Source organism: Agrilus planipennis, unplaced genomic scaffold, assembly GCF_000699045.2.
Source record: "Agrilus planipennis isolate EAB-ADULT unplaced genomic scaffold, Apla_2.0 scaffold204, whole genome shotgun sequence".
In the NCBI taxonomy this organism is placed as follows: Eukaryota; Metazoa; Arthropoda; class Insecta; order Coleoptera; family Buprestidae; genus Agrilus; species Agrilus planipennis.
The window spans coordinates 443710-466403 of record NW_020438921.1 but is presented as its reverse complement, the minus strand read 5'-3'; the positions used below and the strand labels follow the sequence as shown (position 1 = coordinate 466403).

At 34.0% G+C, this 22694-nt stretch overlaps 1 protein-coding gene and 1 long non-coding RNA gene across 3 annotated transcripts; both read left to right on the top strand.

Annotated features, from left to right (window-relative positions):
- Positions 1–16450: 16450 nt before the first annotated feature.
- Positions 16451–19568, top strand: LOC108742595. 2 transcript variants are annotated; one of them, XM_018477862.1, is made up of 5 exons: positions 16451–16606; positions 18267–18482; positions 18548–18654; positions 18711–18915; positions 18976–19568. In XM_018477862.1, the coding sequence occupies exons 1-5, from the start codon at positions 16503–16505 to the stop codon at positions 19055–19057; spliced, it is 714 nt and encodes a 237-aa protein (XP_018333364.1). In that variant the 5' UTR covers positions 16451–16502; the 3' UTR covers positions 19058–19568. The 2 variants fall into 2 exon arrangements, with proteins under 2 accessions (XP_018333364.1, XP_018333365.1); XM_018477863.1 differs by lacking the exon at positions 16451–16606 and adding an exon at positions 17776–18044 and having other exon boundaries at positions 18976–19549.
- Positions 19569–20215: 647 nt separating this feature from the next.
- On the top strand, positions 20216–22677 carry LOC108742594. The gene is made up of 2 exons (XR_001938699.1): positions 20216–22123; positions 22248–22677. It is a non-coding gene; the product is annotated as an uncharacterized LOC108742594 (long non-coding RNA).
- The last annotated feature ends 17 nt before the right edge of the window (positions 22678–22694 follow it).

The window sequence follows — 22694 nt, the reverse complement described above, 5'->3', positions numbered from 1 at the left end:
TGCTAATTTTCTCCTCATATTTTATCGCCCTTTTTCTTGTCTTATTTGCCATTTTTTCTTTGCCTGTTTCTAATTTAAGTAGGTAGCTTGGTGTTGTTTAATAAAGCCTGAGGATCCATTTTATGTGTTTGTTTTGTACTCCTTCGATTACTTTGTGCTCCGACCATCCCCATATTTCGGCTGCATACAATCAGTGTACATTCTACTAGTACTTCGAATAAATATATTTTCTTTCTTTGAAAGAATCCATACTTTCCCTAAGACGGCAACTGCCTTTTTTTTTAAGTTTCTTATTTACTCTTCGTTTCGGTTGTTCTTTTTCTGCCTCTTTCTGCAATGAATCTTCTCATTTTTCTGTTCAATTCTATCGTCTCCTCTTCATTGTTCGCCATTATTACTATATCGTCCGCAAAAGATTCGTCCATACTTTCTTCTTTCCCATGACTGCTCCTCCCATTTGAATTTCCTTCATTGTATTTTCTAGATCCGCAAAAGCTAGGTTGAAAAGACAAGGGACATCCTTGTCATACCCCGTTAATCATGCTAATTTTTTCAGAAATTTTTTCATTGATTCTCACTTTAAATGACGTTGCTTCATATTGTAATGTTCGTGGGTTTAACAAATTAACCTAAGACTCACAACGACAAAAACTATTTATTTACACTAATTATTATTAACGGACTAAAAAACACTATTAAATTATTACTAACTTAGTTAATAATTCTACTTATGTACACTACTGTTACTATTCACTGTTCTATTTATTTCACTTCTATCACTGTCAATTTATTTCTTAATTCACTTCTGCAACGGTCAGTTTATTTTTACTCTACTTCGGCGATCGTATCTTCCTTTTCATACTCCCTTGCCTCCTTTCGGGAATATTCTCCAGCCGTCCAGAGAAGTCTCGTTTTCTTTGAACGGTTTAATTGCTTTCCCGGAACGCAGGTACGACACACACGTTTACAGATACCGCACACATGAAGAAAAGCGCCCGCGGCTAGTCGACGAATCGATAAGCCTCTCACACACACGTATGCCCGATCGCACACAATCACGCTCGTGATCGCTACACTGCCCCCTCCTTAAGGATGTTTCGTCCCGAAACATTTTTACTTTCCGTTTCGCAGGATCATGACGGAATTCTCGCCTTCACGACATCCACTCCGGGAATAGAAGTAACAGTCCACGGTCTTCTCATGATTGGTCCGATTCGGGTTATTACTGCAAACCAAAATGTCTATTCCGGTACGGCGGAACAGGACTTCGATCATATTCCGTACGATCCTCCAATCTAGCTTATCCAGTCCACAACCAAGCTTCGGAATCGCTAGCTTCTGTAGGTTATTCTCCAGAAGATGTCGGCGGAGTTCTATTACTGCGTTCCAAAGGTCTCTATAAGTGGGGTTATCAGAGCATCTTCCTTTAGTTACCAGGTAATAGATATTGCGTCGTCCGTCAGGCAAGCACAACAGTGTTTTTCCCTTCTGTACTTGGTCTTCAAGATGTTTCAAACCGCCAAATCTGCGTTTGAACTCAGACGCGACATCATGGCTCATTCTGAGATCCTTTGAAACGCAATGGGCCAAAGAATATTCCTTGGATATAGCAAAGAGGTCTCGACGGATTTCTTGCGTCACTCCAAATTTCCTGTTAACATGAGGTCATGAACTCTTCAATGTGGGCTCAGAAGGAGTAGTTCTTAATAATCTGGGCAGCGCCTTATCTTCATTTGCACCGGCGAATGGAGCCAAGCGATTAAAATGGACTACCTTCGGCTTCCCATTTGGAGTTTTCTTAATTCGGTAGATCACGTCATTAATCCTATTCACTATCTCATAGGGTTCTTCCCAATTCTTTTGGAACTTAGGTGATAATCCACGGCGATCACGAGGATTATACAACCAAACAAGATCTCCAGTTTGGTAACCAGCTGCTGTAGCCTTCATACCGTAGTGTTCTTTAATCCTGTCACTAGCAATCTGCGTATGCAGACGAACCGACTTGTGGATATCGTTAAGCTTTCTTCGGAGGTTGGCGACATAATCTTCTCCAACCAAGTCATCTCCTGGTTTACAGCCGAATTTGAGGTCACAAGGTAGATGCAACTCCCTTCCAAAACGGACACTGGCAGGTGTTTAGTCAGCCGTTTCGTGAACATATAAACGATATGCCATTAAAAATAAAGGCAAATAGCGGTCCCAGTCCCTTCGGTGATTAGACACTACCTTGGAGAGATATTTAATCAAGGTCCAGTTCATTCGTTCAACCATACCATCCGATTGTGGATGAAGTGGAGTGGTTCGAGTTTTCTTTATTCCTAGTAGCTCGCATATTCTACGGAATATAGCCGATTCGAAATTCCTCCCTTGGTCTGAGTGCAACTCCAAGGGCACCCCAAAACGACTGATCAACTCTTTCACCAGTTCCTCAACTATGGTTTCCGACTCCTGGTTCGGAAGGGCATAGGCTTCAACCCACTTGGTAAAATAGTCCATAACGACCACGATGTACTTGTTACCTTTCTCGGACTCTGGGAATGCACCCACCACATCGATTGCGATTCGTTCGAAGGGGCCATTGACATTGGCATTAGCGCCCTTGGCCTTTTCTGCGGTCCATTACTCGCGGCACAGGTGGTACACTTCTTACACCAATTCTTGACATCTTCCTTACAGTTCACCCAATAAAATCGCTCTCGAACTTTCCCAAGCGTCTTATTCACTCCAAAATGGCCACCACATGATCCATCATGAAGATACTGCAACACCTCTCTAACCTTGTTTCGAGGAATAACCAGTTTCTTCCTATCTTCCTCTCCATCTGGACTTTCAACAACACGCTTCAAAATTCCATCCTCCAATACCATTGAATCCATAACGATTTTAGTACTTGGGTACAGGAAGAAACTTGCTGCCACGTTGGCCGTTTTCCGTCTTTTTTCCATTCCATTATCTTCATCAAGTCCGGGTCGTTTTCTTGGTCGTGTTTTATATTGTCAGGTAACCATTCGTCATCGATTACCGTGACGCGTCGAATTGGTTAGAACCCTTAATTACGCCGGGTTTTACTATGCTCCTAGTGACCCCAGTGTCCAAAAGAAACACGCATCTTCGGCCATTTATTTTTCCACCTAGGAGTAGGCTGTCATTCTGGTGCTTCAAGGTCTTCGTAAATGCGATAAATTCGGGGTCTTTTTGTCCATGGGTCAACGTTTGCCCCGTTACGTCGACCCTATCTAGTTTTCCTGTTGTTGACGTCGAGTACTTGGGGAAAGAGTACTTTTCCTACACTGCCTCCTTGTGTGACCTAGTTCGCTGCAATTCCAACATCTTAGCCTTCGTGTTTCTAGAGATTCTGACAAATCCGTTTCATCACGCAGTAGCCGAACCCTTCCCTGTCTGCTATTGGCCCGTTTAACAGTTTCGTACTCCAATGCTCGAGCCAATGCATCAGCTAGCGTCTTAGGTCGGTCAAGGCGTATTCCATCAATTCTTCTGGAGTATTAGGATAGGCCAGTCGGGACGGTCTCGCAATATCGGCCTCGAATTCCTGTAGGGATTCCGTTGGTTTCTGTTGACAGGTTTTCAGTTGGATGTGATACACCGCTGTTAAATGAGCGTCGCCGTAGCGCAACTCCAACCGTTTTACCAACTGTTCATAATCCGCCAACTCTTCCGGGGAAAGGGTGTTCAAAATGTCACATGCATCTCCACGAAACGCAACGATCAACGCAGTGGCTTTTTCTTCAGGCGCCCAGTTATTCGCCTTAGCAGCCGCCTCGAATTGCTTGTCATATGTGGTCCATGAGGACATTCCGTCAAACGTTGGTGGTTTTACTCGTGTTCTTGACTCTATACCGCTTCCTTGGCTGATTTGGCTGGGTTTGTTGAGTGTACTAGTTGCGTCAACATCCCCTTCGATTGGTTTTGTCTTTCCATTAAAAATCAATTCTTCTAGCACTTCTATCTTCTCTTCTGTTTCTTGAATATTCTTATTAAATTTTTCTTCCCATTTATTCTCCAAAATTCACGTTTCAAACTTTTAATATTTTCTTCCAATTCACGTTTCAAACTTTTACTGTTTCCTTCCAATTTATTTTCCAAACTTTTACTGTTTTCCTCCAATTCACGTTTCAGACATTTACTATTTTCTTCCAATTTATTTTCCAAACTTTTACTGTTTTCTTCCCATTTATTTTCCAAACTTCTACTGTTTTCTGTCAATTCACGTTTCAAACTTTTACTATTTTCTTCCAATTCACGTTTCAAACGTTTACTATATTCTTCCAATTCATTTTCCAAACTTTTACTGTTTTCTTCCAATTTATTTTCCAAAGTTTTACTGTGTTCTTCCAATTTATATTCCAAACTTTTACTGTTTTCTTCCAATTTATATTCCAAACTTTTACTGTTTTCTTCCATTTTTTCTAAACTTTTTATCATTTGCGACAATTCGTCTTCAAAAAGGAACGTTTTAGGATCATGGCCATCCTTTTTAAACGCCTCCGCGAGCTGCCACTGAAGTTCCGCTTTGTTACCGCTTGTCGCTTCATCCCGTTCTTCCAATTCCCATCTTAACTCGAATACTTTTAATTGGTACAACTTCTTTGCCATTGTAATGTCTCTTACCCCACACCTGGCCCCAGTTGTAATGTTCATGGGTTTAGTAAATTAACTTAAGACTCACAGCGACAAAAACTATTTATTTACACTAATTATTATTAAAGGACTTAAAAAACACTATTAAATTATTACTAACTTAGGTAATTATTCTATTTATGTACACTACTGTTACTATTCACTGTTCTATTTATTTCACTTCTATCACTGTCAATTTATTTCTACTCATCTTCGGCGATCGTCTCTTCCTTTTTATACTCCCTTGCCTCCTTTCGGGAACATTCTCCAGCCATCCAGAGAAGTCTCGTTTTCTTTGAACGGTTTAATTGCTTTCCCGGAACGCAGGTACGACACACACGTTTACAGATACGGCACACATGAAGAAAAGCGCCCAAGGCTAGTCGGCGAATCGATAAGCCGCTCATACACACGTATGCCCGATCGCACACAATCACGCTCGTGGTCGCTACAATATATTTCTTCTATGCTTTTCCTTAACTTCATATTTATTCCTTTTTCTTCCATTGTACTCCATATTTTCTTTCTGTTTATCTTGTCAAAGGCTACCATCATATCAGCAAAGAATAGGAAGCTTTACCCTTTTTTTTTTCTTTTTTTTTCCTCAATGGTCGCCTTTATGTATATTGCATCCAGAGTCTCTCTCCCTTTTCTGTAGCCTATTTGTGTNTCAAACGTTGGTGGTTTTACTCGTGTTCTTGACTCTATACCGCTTCCTTGGCTGATTTGGCTGGGTTTGTTGAGTGTACTAGTTGCGTCAACATCCCCTTCGATTGGTTTTGTCTTTCCATTAAAAATCAATTCTTCTAGCACTTCTATCTTCTCTTCTGTTTCTTGAATATTCTTATTAAATTTTTCTTCCCATTTATTCTCCAAAATTCACGTTTCAAACTTTTAATATTTTCTTCCAATTCACGTTTCAAACTTTTACTGTTTCCTTCCAATTTATTTTCCAAACTTTTACTGTTTTCTTCCCATTTATTTTCCAAACTTCTACTGTTTTCTGTCAATTCACGTTTCAAACTTTTACTATTTTCTTCCAATTCACGTTTCAAACGTTTACTATATTCTTCCAATTCATTTTCCAAACTTTTACTGTTTTCTTCCAATTTATTTTCCAAAGTTTTACTGTGTTCTTGCAATTTAGATTCCAAACTTTTACTGTTTTCTTCCAATTTATATTCCAAACTTTTACTGTTTTCTTCCATTTTTTCTAAACTTTTTATCATTTGCGACAATTCGTCTTCAAAAAGGAACGTTTTAGGATCATGGCCATCCTTTTTAAACGCCTCCGCGAGCTGCCACTGAAGTTCCGCTTTGTTACCGCTTGTCGCTTCATCCCGTTCTTCCAATTCCCATCTTAACTCGAATACTTTTAATTGGTACAACTTCTTTGCCATTGTAATGTCTCTTACCCCACACCTGGCCCCAGTTGTAATGTTCATGGGTTTAGTAAATTAACTTAAGACTCACAGCGACAAAAACTATTTATTTACACTAATTATTATTAAAGGACTTAAAAAACACTATTAAATTATTACTAACTTAGGTAATTATTCTATTTATGTACACTACTGTTACTATTCACTGTTCTATTTATTTCACTTCTATCACTGTCAATTTATTTCTACTCTACTTCGGCGATCGTCTCTTCCTTTTTATACTCCCTTGCCTCCTTTCGGGAACATTCTCCAGCCATCCAGAGAAGTCTCGTTTTCTTTGAACGGTTTAATTGCTTTCCCGGAACGCAGGTACGACACACACGTTTACAGATACGGCACACATGAAGAAAAGCGCCCAAGGCTAGTCGGCGAATCGATAAGCCGCTCATACACACGTATGCCCGATCGCACACAATCACGCTCGTGGTCGCTACAATATATTTCTTCTATGCTTTTCCTTAACTTCATATTTATTCCTTTTTCTTCCATTGTACTCCATATTTTCTTTCTGTTTATCTTGTCAAAGGCTACCATCATATCAGCAAAGAATAGGAAGCTTTACCCTTTTTTTTTTCTTTTTTTTTCCTCAATGGTCGCCTTTATGTATATTGCATCCAGAGTCTCTCTCCCTTTTCTGTAGCCTATTTGTGTATTATCCATGAAATTCCATTTCTGTGTCCGTAAAGTGTTATTCCTCTATAATTTTTTGCCTCTCCTTTTTTGTCTTTTTTGTATATTGGTGTCACAATGCTCGTCCTCCATTCTTCTGGTAATTTTGCGTTTCCTTTCCATGTCATTTATTATCCCATGTAGATTCTTTATTTCCTCATCTTCTCCGTAAATCCATGCTTCATTTGGAATTTTATCTTCTGCTGTTTTTTTTTTTCATCTTTTAACTACTTTTTTAATTTTTTCTCTACTTATTTCATCTTCTTCTTCCTCTTTTTTTTTCAGTTTTCATATTTCCAATGCATGATTCTTCTACGGCTATTCCGTTCATTTGAATTTTAAAGTGCTCCAACTATTCCGACATTTTTATTTATTTATTTATTTATTAAAATCGAAAATTTACAAAGTAAAAGTCCTACAGAGGTAAACACAGTTACCTGTAGGTGAGCTAGGATTACTTAATTACTAACTTATAAAATAAATTTTTGTTTCCTTTCATATTTTTTGCAAGATATATTGTGTGCCATTTTCAGTTTTGCTATTCTAATTTGTTTCACATATAAATATATTTATTTCTAATATATATATTTTTATTTTAGTTATAATGTAATACCCACTGTTTTTTCTTAACTTAATGTATGATATAATACTATTTGAGATCTCTCTTAATTTCTTACTTACTAAAATAAAGTTTATCACAATAACAATATTAACATTGGTTAGAACTTTTACAAGAATTGTATACATTTTATCAACAGTTATATAGTATAAATATGCATATATATGTATATATATGTAAATTTACTTAATTATTCATTGTTGGTATTTTTTATACATTTTTTTGCTTTTTTTTCCATATGCTAGATTGGCTGTTATTTTGAGTTCCTGAGGTAAACCATTGTATATCGTTATAGCTGTAATATAGCTACTTTTTTCACTAATAGTTTTTTTCCTTATGGGCAGTTGTATATATTTTTTTTAGTTATGCTTTTAGAATTTAGAAATATATTTTGTAATTTAGGATGATGATATTCCAATGATTTATAGGAAAATGATTGTTCTAAATTTAAAATATTAGTATTAGGAATGAATTGATTTCTAAATATAATTTTCAGTATTTTATTTTGTAATCTTGGTAGAATATTCAACGTATTTGTGTATGCACCTCTCCATGCAATTATCCCAAATGTAATAATGCTATGGAAAAGTGCATAGTATAATATTTTTAATGTTTCTAATTTTAGCTAGCTTACGAAAAAGGAAAATTAGATACTTAGTTTTCTTTGTTAGGTATTCTATATATTTATTCTACTTCATGTTATAGTCAAAAATAACACCCAGGTATTTACAATATTCTATTTTATCACTGATTTTCTTTCTTCTACACCTTTGATCACATACAATATAATTACAAGGTATAAAATTATTTGCTTACCTTGCAAGCGCATTCTCCTGCTTAATTTTTGATTTTTTATAAATGCTGGGAAATATTTGTGGAACATAACTTCTGAATTCGTTAATTGATGCAACATTTCCAATAAAAGGTGAGCTGCAAATGCCGTTCTTTCTTATTTAGTAGGTACCCAATCAGATCCATTAGAACTTCCAAAAGAAATATATTTAGTTAATTTATAAGTTCATAAATATTTTACTATAATAACATACTTTGCTATTTTGACAGCATTTATGCACAGTTTCTTCTGTTCTTGTCTATCCCTCAATGTTGGGAATTTATAAAATTTAAGTTAGGATTTTTCCTCTTATTATTGTAGCAATTAATTACACAGCAACTTAATTCACGCATTTTATGCAAAACGGAACGTATATCTGGTCAGATGTTAACTTACTTACAAGCACGTTTAAGAGTGATTCTCCTTTATAAAGTTGAAAAAAAATGTTTTGCTTATATCCAATGAATTTGTTAAAAAAACGTTTAAAGATAATCAAATAAATGAATTCTGATATCTTTCAATGATACCGCGTACTGGGGGTTAAGGATATGACATTTTTAGTTACACAACTCTACAAAAAACAATTTTGTCTTTGTCCTAAAATTTATTTTATGATTTTTCTATGCATTATGTTCCAAAATAAAGGAAAAATGCCCATATTCCATATAAAGTTTGCTTTTGTGTTGGTTACGGTAGTAATACCTTTTTTGAGTTATCATCTATAAAAAAAGCGTTAAATAGTTCTGTTATATTTAAAAATACCTCGAAAAAATAAAGAACACGTATCTTCACTTTTTCCTATCCTGAGTTAGTCTTCGCATTTCCTTAAAACTAGAACAACCCACATCTTTAAACTATTTGCGAACAGTAATCTAATCTAGGTCTACCTCTACCCCTCCTAACTCCCGTTTATGCCTCTAATGTGTCTCTGACATGCCTGAGAGGGTGTTCTACTAACCTATCCCGCCTATTTCTTATTGACTTCCATGGAGTCCTCTGTTCTCTTATTCTTTCTATCACTTCTTCATTTCTAACCTTTTCTATCCACGGTATCCGCATCATTCGCCGGTAACACTACATTTCGAACTCTTCTAACCTTTTCTTTTCCGTCGCGCCCACTGTCCATGTTTCACACCCGTACAGCGCCGCGCTCCAAACATACACCTTTAACAGTCTTTTCCGAACTTATAAATTAACTGTTCGCAAGCATAGAAGTAACTTCTTTTTATTGAAGGCGACACGGCCCTGCAATATCCTCTGCTTTATATCCCTACTAGTCCTTCCGTCCTGACTTATCTGAGTACCAAGTCAAGATCCCGGGTTCTGTTCCCGGCGGGGGTGTAACAACAGCAACAAAATTTTTTCCTCATTCTTCCGTCCTCATTCTACGAATGCTTCTAACGAATACCCCTAAAAGACTTTTGAATAAAGTATGATAACAAACTCTCCACCAATTTGAAAAAATATCGAAATTTTTCGAAATAGTACGACCTTGAAATCACAGATACGAATATCAGACTACGAATCCTACCTGGGCGTGTGCAGTATCGCTCTGAGGTGTAATAGAACAGTTTTGACCTGCTTCCTTGGGTGATTCACATAGTATATCACTTTCCTAGTTGTCTGGACTGTACAATGCAGCTTAGTTTTCATAGTCCAATTCATTTCGCCCGTTAGGTAGACATAGAAACAAAAACGTATACTATTTTGCTATATTAGCGATCCCTGAACATATAGCTAAGACAATTTAAGAAACTTCTAGTAAATACCGAAAAAATGGTATTTAAACTTGTGATTGTACAAATGGCTAAAAACCCCGGTATTCGCAATCCCTACCTACAACTTGACGGGCGTTTCGCGTAGGATTATTTACAAAGCGTTCTATAACGCCGCTGGTACTACAATACGCAAGTAAATTGAGACAATTTATACAAATTATACAGTATTGAAAATTGTAAGACTGATCGGTCACACAGTTTACACGCCCACAACTGGAATGTGCGCCATAGTAATGCATGTGTAATTTCGGGAAATTTTATTGGGAAGAGATTTGAATTCTTGCAAACCAATATTTCGCTAGTATCGTGTATATACGTATATGGTCATATCAAATAAATGCTACATGTGTCAATATGACGAATACAACTAAAAACAATGAAAATGTTTATCTTGAACTATCCACATGAAAAAAGTACTAGAACGATTTGGATAAAATCATTGCTTGCATGATATGCTGGCAGCCCAAGTTTGATTCCCGATTTAATAGAAACCTTTTTTATACTTAAGTAAAATAAAATGATATAATTGATCGAATTTCAATAATCATCTATATAAATATAAATTTCATTATCCTTATGACTATCAAATTGGTAAAGGCTTTCATTGCTTTAATAAGTTTAAAGATAACTGAAATATTGGGGAATGCCTCAACGGTGATACCTTTCAATTCCATCCTGTGCCTCAGAAACCAATAGAGATATGAAAATTCTGTTGACGCCATCATAGATTCATAAGAAAATAGCAAATCTTTTCGAAAACCGCCACCCTCTACCTTTAAAAATAAGGGATGTACCCCGTAAAAGTGCCTAAAAATAAGTTTCGATTAAATTATTAAACAGATTTCTGACATGAACATTAATTTAACGATAGAAATATATTTATCGTATGTTGGAATTTCATTATAAGTAAAATAATTGTACTATAGGTATTATTACACAGCGAATGACTGTCGCGTGAAAGTGATAAAAGTCGTGTAACCGATAGGTGCCTAGTTATTATGCAATTTACGTAGTTCCACAAGTTTACATAAATAGCAAGTCAGTGGCTAGTAAAACTAGAGCACTTTATATTCAAAAGAAATAACAATAATTAAATTTTAAAACTAACTCACTAAAATATGCTGAATCTCTTATTGTTTAAATTTAAATAATGTATAAACATATATACCTAATAAAATGCTGATAAATAATTCCAATTTCTGTTGTTACTTAATGTTATTATTTTCTATCTAAACTTTAGAGCAAAATGATCAATTTTAAAAATATTTTCTGTCTGGGTAAATGCTTTTCCAAATTAAATCAAGAAAATGGTACTTCAACTACATTTTTGTATCCACCTCCACCCTGTAAACGAATTCTTGTTTTTAAAAATAGCAATGAGAATGATTTTCTATCATAATCAAAATTAAAAACTAAAGAACCAGGTTAAGAAAAACTATAAAATAAAATTGATGAACTGCGAACGTCACATTTCCTTAAACTCCCTCCCCACTTACCATATCTCGTCACGCTAAAAAATACCTCACCCTCCCCCTTCTTTTCGAAAGTATTTTATGAACGAACCGGAAAAAATTTATTAAATATTAGTTGTACATTATTAACCCTATCGAAGTGGTTTGTTTGGGGTGGGGTAGAACGCAACCAATTAGTCAAGTACTGTACTTTAATTTTCCAAATAGTTTAATTCACATACGCGCAAAAGTATAGGTTAAATCAACTTAATTTCATGAGAAAAATTTTTTTGGTGTTGCTGTCACCTTCGCCGGGAATCAAACCCGAAAATCTTTCTTACAGTATTGATATTAATAATACTAATGCAATAGGTTAATGTTATTAGTTTACCCGAATTCGCCTGTCTTTCCTCTATAAATTCACCATATTGTTTAGGTCAGGAGCATCGCAAAAGACTTTTTCGCTTTTTATCATCATTCAATCTCATCAAGTCTCTTCTCTTTAATGATGGGCTTGGTCGAATTTTTAAGTATTTTAAGTAAACTATACCTTTTTCGTTCGAAGCCACCGAAAAGGTCGCTGTAAATATTAGCTGACAAAGACAAAAAGTTTCCCCAGTAGCAAGAGCATATATATCTCTGCGTAAGAAGCGCTTATGGCTCAGGTGGATACAGAATCAATTTTTCTATATTTTCACATATAATATTCTATTTGTCTAAAAGGTTTGTGAGAATGTTTGATATTGGATTCAAACATTCTACAACCATTTTGAGTTTATCTTCTAAAAAGTTTGCAATTTTATCGTAAATGCCTAAAAATTCTTGTCTGTAGTTATATCAAAGTTCACTGCATTAGATTCACAGTTATCAATTTTTGTCGGAAGCCGTTTTCAGCGATGTCTTTGAAAATCCTGTTCTGGATTAATTTAAACATTTCTAACAAAAAAATTGGCATTTTCTAATAAGTTTAAAATTACATCTGCCTTTTGCCATATTGAAGTACGTGATTCTCCGGTTCTATTAATGATGTATATAGCGTTTACAATGTTCAATTCTTACTTTTTTCTTGTTGTTTAATATTATATACTTATTTAAATAGGTATGCCGTTTTTACAAGGCGCTTGCTTTTTGTTGGAATAAAAATCTTGGTACTATAAATATGAAACACGTTGACATTTNCTTACGGAATATGAAACTTTGGATTCTGGTAGTTCTCGAAGTAAATATTAAAAGTGAACCTGTTTGACATTTAATAGAGGACGATATAAAATATTAATGTGAAAATTCATTTTAATATTCAATCCCACTACAAACTACCTCAAGTTAATGAGGGAAAAAAAATTTGTTGCTGCTGTCACACCTTTGTCGGGAATCGAACTCGGGACCTTTGGCTTTACGCACCAATGCGCTGACCACTAAGCAACTAAGCTACAAGAGGTGACAATAGTCTATAGCTTAGTGGTCAGTGCCTCATTAACTTGAGGTAGTTTGTAATGGGATTGAAAATTGAAAATGAATTTTCACAGTAATATTAAATATCTTGGTATGGTACCAGAAGAGATTTTCGAATTATCCCCTTAAGCAGTTATTGATGTATCCGTGTATACGATAAAATGCTTCTAGTAACCAACTTATTATGGGGTATTTGGCTCGAAATATTGACCAGAAGTTCAATTTCTTGATAATAAGTACTGTAATGATAATATCTGCTACTTGCGAGAGTTCTGTAAACATCGAACTAAGGACCGATATTATTATTATTATTATAGCAATCTTATTACAACCCGTATACATAAATGCTCTTCGAGTTTTTCAAACAGTTTTACCTAATAAATAACACAAGTTGAAAAAGCCAACTGAGATAAATATAGGGGGCATCTCCCCCTTTTGCTAGAGGCCAATTAACAGGCTATTTTTACTTCTTCCACACCAGAAGTTTCGTAAACAGAAATTGTTAGGTCTTAGATCTGTCAAGGATCTCTAACATTATCTGCGTAGGCTATTATGTCATACCATTCATCTGCTCATTGTCAAACTTACCAAGTGTTTTACTTTCTATCACATCAAGATTAAAATGTGGCGCAGACAACCAACGCTTGGTCAAAATGCTATCAAATCAATGGGACCCATCATTGTGCTTTATAGGTACTTGTCTTGTTGAAGTGAAACCTCTATCGACAGTAGGAAGGAAATTTACTAGAGTATAAAACCGAAAAGCGTAACGTCACGTCACGCGCCACATGTGACACCTGGTGAGTATATCGAAAAGGAGTCATTTTAACAGGCTTCAGAAGCTAACCTGTTAGTAACCGATAATACGAATATTGTCAGAAGACCGATATTACTCGCTTACATTACTCTTTTTTCCGAATGCAGAATGCACCCTAATTAATTACACTACAACACCATCTGGCGATCACCTATACAAACCACTTCGATTCCAAAGTCGATCTTACCTGTACCTATAACTTTTACTCATCAAAACAGATGTCGATATTGTCTACGGCTGGGGAATTCCCAAATTATGTGTGAAAGTCGTGCAAAGTGGCGTGATTTAGTATTGTTTAATAAAAATTAAGTAAGACAATAGAAGTTATAATTTTAAAGTGATCGTTTCGTTAACAAATCATTTCATTATGTCGAAAAGAACATATTTAAGTGGTTCACAAAAAAGAAAAAAAATTGTAGCTCAAAAAGAAGTAACCGAAAAGCTTCCCAAGCTCACTTCATTTTTTATGGTTGAAGAAACAGACAAATGGACTAATGGGACTGACCAAAGCCTAGCAAAAAAATAGAAAAATTTGAGACTATTCTACTAACGGAGATATGGAACGATCTTTATTATTATGAAATTTATCTAATTATGAATAAAACAAGCTTAAGTTTACAGAATGGCACTATGACCATGGACGTTGCGACAAAACTTTACGCATCTCTGATTGATTATGTCAATAACGCACGTAATAATTTGGATAAGTACGAATCGGCCGCTAAAGAAAAAAATTCAAATGCTGATTATAAAGATAAGTCTGAGAGAAAAAGAATTGGCAGCACACGCATTNGTTTACAGAATGGCACTATGACCATGGACGTTGCGACAAAACTTTACGCATCTCTGATTGATTATGTTAATAACGCACGTAATAATTTGGATAAGTACGAATCGGCCGCTAAAGAAAAAAATTCAAACGCTGATTATAAAGATAAGTCTGAGAGAAAAAGAATTCGCAGCACACCCATTACTTTTTTTGAAGGATCATCAGAGACTATACAGTTGAATGGCAAGGAAAAGTTTCGTGTAGTTACGTTTATTCCTATAATTGACACATTATATGCACATTTAAAAAATCGTTCGGCAGCATACCAAGAAATTTATAATCGTTTTAGTTTTCTTTGTCAGTTAACAACAATCGATTCTGATGAGTTGACCAAAAAATGCAAAGAATTTGCCGAATTCTATCACGAAGACGTCAATGCATATAAACTCAAAACAGAATGTTTTCATTTAAGAGAGTATTTGAAAAACACAGCAAAGGAATCAGTGGATATAAGTATCTCAACCTTACATAACCTAATAAAATCTGATAAATTAGAAGCCACTTTTCCAAATGTTGAAGTTGCTACAAGAATATTCCTTTGTTTAATTGCGGTGGAGAGCGTTCATTTTCACAGCTAAAAAGAATAAAAAATGAATTGCGAACAACAATGCTACAAGAACGACTAACTAATTTGTCAGTAATGTGCATAGAAAGTGATATCCTTCAAAAAATTGACTTTTATTTTTTTTATTATTATCTTAATCGTAACTAATTCAAACCAACAGCGTATATATGATAAGTATGCTGCAGATGTGAATTGAAATGATTGAATTGAAATGATCTAATTAATATAATAATATTATGTAAGGTGCAACCGATTCAAATGCGAACATTTTAGGGGGTGATATTATATCACTTATCAATACGAATAATTTTAGGTCATTAATTTCAGTATAAATGTATGAAGCAACTGTTTCTTTTTCGTGATTCCAGTATTGGTTCCATGGTAAAGTTGTTCGTATCGAGAGTACTATCACCCCCTAAAATATTCGCAATTAATTCGGCGAACATCTACAAAGTGTATTTGATTTAATTAAAACATCATAACGAACAAATGTTTGTATCATTCACTTTACTGTCCAAAAGGGCCCCAAATTCCTCTGTGCCCAAGGGCCCCGGCATGGTCTAAGACGGCCCTGTGCACAATATCACCAGCTGCGAAGATTGAGTATGATTCATACTTTTCTATTTGAAACGGTTGAGATACGGATACTTGGGAACAAATTTCTATTCAAATAAAGTTGGGCAACTAAATTTGGTCTATTAATAATAAGGTGGTCTGACGAGTTTCCTTTCTCTTTAGCGCCATTTTAGTTAACATTTATATCAACTTCTTTTATACAAACATACGCTTTTCTTCCTTCTTATAACCACAGAAAATGTAATAATTGGCTCTTGCGGTCTAACCTAGCGTCTGGTTACCTGAAATTAACCGGGGTATTATTATTGATAGTTCATTGCTTTCATTTGTTTATTTGTACCGGTGTAGAATGATTCATAAACAGTGGCGTCTCTTATACGAATAAAAACAAGCAAATTGCACAAGTCTTACCACTCCAACTTACGATTAATCAATTAGGTATGTCTATAAAAAAATAATTGCAAACGCAATGCAGACAAAACTTTGAAATAAGAACGAAAGAGATTCACTTCAGATTTCGACAATAAATATTTTATTGACCCCTGTTTTTAACTTTGATCTGTTTAAAATGTAAACACATAAATGTATTTTTAGTTATTAATGCATTTTCTGATGACTTGATACGCACGTTTAACGGCAAATAAATAAATAATTGTATTCAGAATTATCAGTTACGAAAACAGTAACAGAATAAGTGAGATTAGACAAAAAAAAATAAACACCACCCACATGCAATTAACTTTTACAAATATATTCAGTTCTGATTTTCTCGTGAATCAATAGGTGCAATAAAATATCTAGTTTATAGGTTTATAGTCTTTTTCATTTCGCATGTACTATAACACGGTTTTTCATTCGATTTATTCTCTTTTTTGTCAACATAGGTACAAATACAGTTATTTCCAGATGGGCCGGAAACACTCTATCTACACTTTGTAAGTAATTTTTACATTAGACTGGCTATAAATTATAATTTATACCTCCACAATATTTTAGATATAAAAAAATTACCTTTACTTAAATTCCATGCAACAGTGAAGAAGTATGATGTAATGTACCTAGGTAATACACAATAAACTAAACGTCGATAACTGTATTTTTTTCATTATGTTAATACCTACATAAGTACTACATTAGCTTGAAAATACAGTCGAAAGAATTAGTCTCGGAGTTCATTTTGTTTATTATCCCCTACCTATTTGCTTAAAAAACAATTACCTACGCAAAAGTAAGCTTTAATAATTGCAATAAAAACCCTAGTTAGATATAATCATGACTGCAGAATCGAAAACCAAGAAAAGTTATTAGACGACTGTAAAAGCAAATAGCTGATATTTTTAAAGTAAAATGAAGAACATTCTTATTTAAAAGAAAGTTACAGAAGCCTAAATTATATACCTATTTGAAAACCAAAAAGTAAATCTTTTTCATTTTTTTTCTTAGTAGTTATCAAATCAATCAATTTTTTTCTTAGTAGTTGTCAAAAAAGGGGTTAAGGTAAAAAATGCCGAAAATTCATATTACATTTAACAGAACAGAAGTACATATCTGTAATATCGAAATAACATCTTTTCTTTAAGCTCAATTGATTATTTGTAAGAGCACAAAAGGCCTTTAAAAAATGTTTTGACTTTTCTTTCCCAATTAGCTTCGCAACATACCTACCTATTACTTGTTGTTTCTAATACGCTACCTATATCTAACAGAAATTGTTTTTCGCACTTCTTAGAGTGCAACATCCAACAAAATTTAAAAAACTTTGTAATTAAGGGTGGTGGTGATGGTGGTGGTGGTGGTCGTGAAGGAGAGGCAATGCCACTAAAGTATAACTGTGAAAAAATGCATCCTTTGAAATTTCGATTAAATAATTTTTATATTAACAAGGTATGATGTTTTAAAGTTTACTTTTAAATGCACAGTTTAAATCATAATGAAATTAAACTAAATACCTCTCAACGTATGTGTAGGTAGGAATACAAATTTTTAAGTTACTTTGAAAATCATAGTTTAGTGGATTTCTTTCGGATATCAATGACCACAAAATCATTGTTATTTTCTTGGCAATTAGATTTATAAGTACTTGATACGCCGCTGCAACGTATACATATACCTTGCGGCGGAAGCACTTCCATCTGAGGAAGGCTTTGTATATGTACATACATATATCGACGAAGTCAGAGTTAAACCTTGAATATTAAACTACGGACAGGTTTTTCAACGAAGTTCTGTCGTTCAATAAACGTAAAAAGATTCAAAAAAGGAGCATAGTATCCGTATCCACGAAAGGTGGTGTAGTTTTGTGACGCCAAGTATGGTTTTGAACGATTAAATTTTAACGAGCTTTAACCGCTATTAATAACAAAATCAATAATCGTAAGTAATCTATCTCTTTTGTGTTTCATGTAAAGTGTTTTTTTCGTATTTATAATGGAAACCAAACAAAAACAAGAAAATACTTGTTACTATCATTGTATAGGCATACCATTCTTAACCTTACATCTTACAAAAACAATTTATTTGCTCTTTTTAAAGAAAAATTAAAACATCAGTAATGAAAAATTGCATCAATAATAACTTAAGAGTTTCAATTTTAAGTGTCACAATGTCTCAAAGTGGGGCTGTTTATCAACCAACTACAGTTACATATGAGGGTACAAGTTCACCACAAGGAGGTTGGACAAATCGTCCCATTAGCTATCTAAGTTCATTCTCCAGAACTCCAGGTCATCCATGTAGATTGCCCTGTTTTCCAATTAGAAATATTATACCAACATTATTTCTTATTCTGAGTACTGTATTTCTAGCAGTAGGGTAAGTCTTTGACATTTATTAAAATAAAACAAACGTAAAATATAGTAATCCTTTATTAATTACAGAATTGTACTCATTTTGAATGGAGCTATCAATTATGGTGGTGAGGATATTTACTTAATATTAACCATATCTGGAGCACTTTTGTTTACAATTGGCATTGTTTTCCTAGGTACGAAGTTAAAATGTTGGAAAACTTCTTATGTTTACTTAAAAGTTTGTTTGTAGGCCTCTTTCTTCGACAATCTAAAAGAAACTGCTGTAGGATTGGAAAGGATCCGTTGGATCCAGCTACTGGTCAAGCTTTGACTGTAAATCCTTCTACAGACTTGCTTGTAGCAGCACAATATGCTCCAGTTCCTGAAGTTGCATATCAGCCTCCAAATGAGGAATCTGAACAAAGTAAACTTATGCCTCAAACCACAAAAGAAAGGTAATCATTATTTAGTTTCTCATCCTTCGCATTTTGTGAGCTATGAATGGATTATTTTAGGCTTTATTGTGTTTTCCATAAGAATGATTTATGGGTACAGTGTGTGCTCTACCATTGGAAATGCTCTGTGGAGTACATGTAGAGTATTATATCTGCTCTACCGTAGGAAATATTCTACGGGGTACAAATTATATTTAATTATCTTATTAGCAATAATTAAAGCCTTTCCTTCCCATCCAACTATTTGGGAAAATATTGTTAAAGTAATCTCGTACTATTCGCAAATTGTGTGTGGGGTACTCCATCCTGTTGGACTATATGGAACTATATGCAGAATTGAAAAGTGTAATAAAAAAGAGGTGCTTTCATTTCAAAAAATAGTCGGTGGTATTCGCTTATTTTTGAGCCGCCCTCTATACATGAATTTACCATGAAAAAACCCGCAACCAAAAATAATGATCGACGTGTCCGAGCATTTTTCCTAAAAACAAACCCTGAGTTTAACTAAATGTATTCAACCCACGTGTCCTCACTGTATATAAGAACTTTATAGCACTGCTTTTTTAGGATTCCATTTATAAATTCCTTTTTTCTTTTCAATAGTAGAGCACACGCTACAATGTTAGCGAGTAGCTAGAGCACACTATACCGGTACCGATTTATGTGTACAAAAAGGTTACAAAATTTCCTTTCTCATTTCGTCAAAAACTTATTTTGTGTAAAAAATTCCCATGTTTATGAAAGTATGTTCAGCATTACAAAAATTTTTTTGTNTTTTTTTTTGGTGTAGACGTTTACTAAAAGTTAATACAGACTTAGAAATAATTAATACATGTTAGTTCATTTGCAAGAATAATTTTAATGTACAAATTTACATAATTTGTTACATACATACAAGTTCACTTACTTTGTTACATATTTATTGTTAGACTAGACATAGTGCTTAAAACGTCATAATTATTCTTGAGGTAGAAAAAATAGCATGCAATTCATTCGATGAAATCAGTCTTTGCATGTCAAAATTATAAAAAGAAAAATAACTCGTTGCGTTAATAATTACAATCTTTAAGGCTAGTTTTGTTTTAACATAGATATATACAAATTTTCGACTATTTAATATCTTTTCTTCTCCACCAAGGTATTCCTTGCTGTTCAACAACCGCAGATCTTTGAGGCACATCTTGCAGAACAACATTTGATTGTACTCTGAAATAAAAAAAAAATAGGAATAGGCAAATGCGCTATCAGAATTCCAATTTAATGCAGGTAACATTTTGAATAATAAAAGCAATCAAAATGTTTCTCTCTGAAACTTTTTATTTAATGTAAAGACTAAATTTAAAGTAAGTCTTATTGTTAGTTAGATTAATTTATTGTCTTCTCTATTGCATTTTGCAAGTAATAGGATTATCGTTTTTATAAGAAGTCTGTGTATGTACTCTTGGCTCGTGATAGTGGAAAATAAAGGCTATTTTTACTTCTTCCACACCAGAAGTGTTTGAAAATACGTTTCGACATGTAACTTTAGTGAAACAAATTAGCAGTTGTGTGAATATATCATCTATCATTATCATCATATTAACTTTATTTTACTCAATACAATTAAAATTAGTAATGTCTCTGAAAAATCGATGTTTCCTTTTCTTTTTAAATTTAATTTAGTAATGTATAATTAATTTTAAATGGTGAAGATATCAAATAATTATTACTTCATTAGTACAGTGAAAAATTCTTTATATAATCTAGTGGTAATTATGCTACAATATTATAATACTAAACTGTTAATTTTTTTCCTGAATGTATTTTCCCGTTCTGGATTCGTATTCTTGCGATAGGTACATTTTAATGTAAGTAAAATGATGAGATTAGTGTTTATTTTTGTAGTTGCACCAAGATTTAAGATGTATAAAAGTGATTAATTGTATGTTAGTGTTACATGCTGGAGCATGCTCTATTTTTTTATTAATTCGTTAATATCCACTCTATGACTGATCTTTTCATAACCTTTTGTACTGTTACATACTTTGTTTTTGTACTTTTAAGCAAATTTTGGATGTCACTATTTATAGGGTTTGCGCATTTCATCAGACGGTTTATCGTTTGTTGAATGAGTCAATATAAATCAAAATATTTCATTGTTTGTGACGTCACTACGTATTTTTATTATTAAAATACCAATAGTGACAGTTTTTACCTGCTCTAATCTTTTACGAAATAAATCAAGGAAAACAGTTCATTTTTCTTAAAATGAAAGTATTTTTCTCTTGCAATATTTAAAAGTAAATGAAAATGTAGATTAATTCTAGTTAATGTTGGATCATATTTTGTAAGTTTTAAAAGTTAATTCAATGTACTTAAAGCGTTGCACTTTGTTTATCGTTTAAATATTTGCTTTCTATTGTATTAATAAAGAGTCTCATAACAAATTATAATAAAAATCAATATTTCTAAAACTAGTGTTTATTAAACTGAAAAAACCACAGAAACTTACCAAAACACTATTCTAAAAAAACACTATTTTTTAGGAATCGTGTAAAACCCTCTATTTAAAAATCATCTACAAGTAAATAAAATGAACCAGCTAAAGTATTTAGCTCAACGCCCACCAATGAGTGAAAAGCATCAAAGTAGAGAATCACAAAAATCGAAGTGGTCGAGGTTTAATGTTTTTACTTAATCGCTTGCTTATTTCTGGAGTAGTCATTTTTGTCAGGTTCAAGTTGCGTATTTATCTGAGCATGAATACGTTCGAGGTCAAACGGAACAGATGCCTCATTTGTATTCTCGAGAACTCTTAAGTCATGAGGCGCTTTTTATTTCATTTAATAAATAGCTGGTGGCAAGGATTATTAATAAATCGCTGCATACGAGTCCAGTGTGCACAAATGTCGTTCATATTACTTTGAAGTACTTACACGAAACGAATGAAGTGCGAACAGTCTTATATCAAATCGAGGTGGTCGCTGCGTTTCGCTAATCTGTCCACAGAAGACGTATTCGTTTCGCATCACCGTGGTCGCCTTGCTTCGAATATTTTGGTGTAAATATTCAGCCAACTCTAGGATTCAAACACGGGACCTACTGCTCCACATGCAAGGCTTTAACTATTGGCGTATTGTATTTGCCTCAGCGTTACAGAATCAGTCATAAATACTGCTACGCGATTTAACACAAACCACATCATACGTTTTCAAATTTAAAGTGGACGGTAGGTTGCTTTCTCACAGTGCAATTTGGTTTTTAAATGTAATTTTATATTTCAAAAGTGGCATGTTTATACATTTAGGTACATTTTGTAATCCCTTTTTAATGTTTATTCATTTCTTTTTAAGGCAATTTTAGTCCATTTTCAAGCGCATTTAATTCCAATCCTTAATTTAAGATGTATGGAGAGTATAGTATTATTAATAGTTATTCTCCAATGTATCTGCTACGATAAAGGGTGTAAAGCAACTTTGCTGGAAACTTTTAAACCGATGGTTTCCATTATGAAGCAACATTCATCACTGTGTCTCTAATCATGGTCTTTCCAACGAGGATGCTGCTCAAAATACTAAAAGTTCTTACCTGAACCTCTTCAAGAACTTGAAAGTGCACCTACAGAGCATAAGTTTTATACACAACTATTACTACCTTCATGGAGAACTTAGAACTAGAATGCGTACCTACATACTCAAATGCAAAAATGCAAATGTTCTGTTGAATTTCTTTTAATCGCTTAGAAATGTTTGCATAAGAATTATAGGCTGATCAACCATTTTATATATGATTTTTCTTTT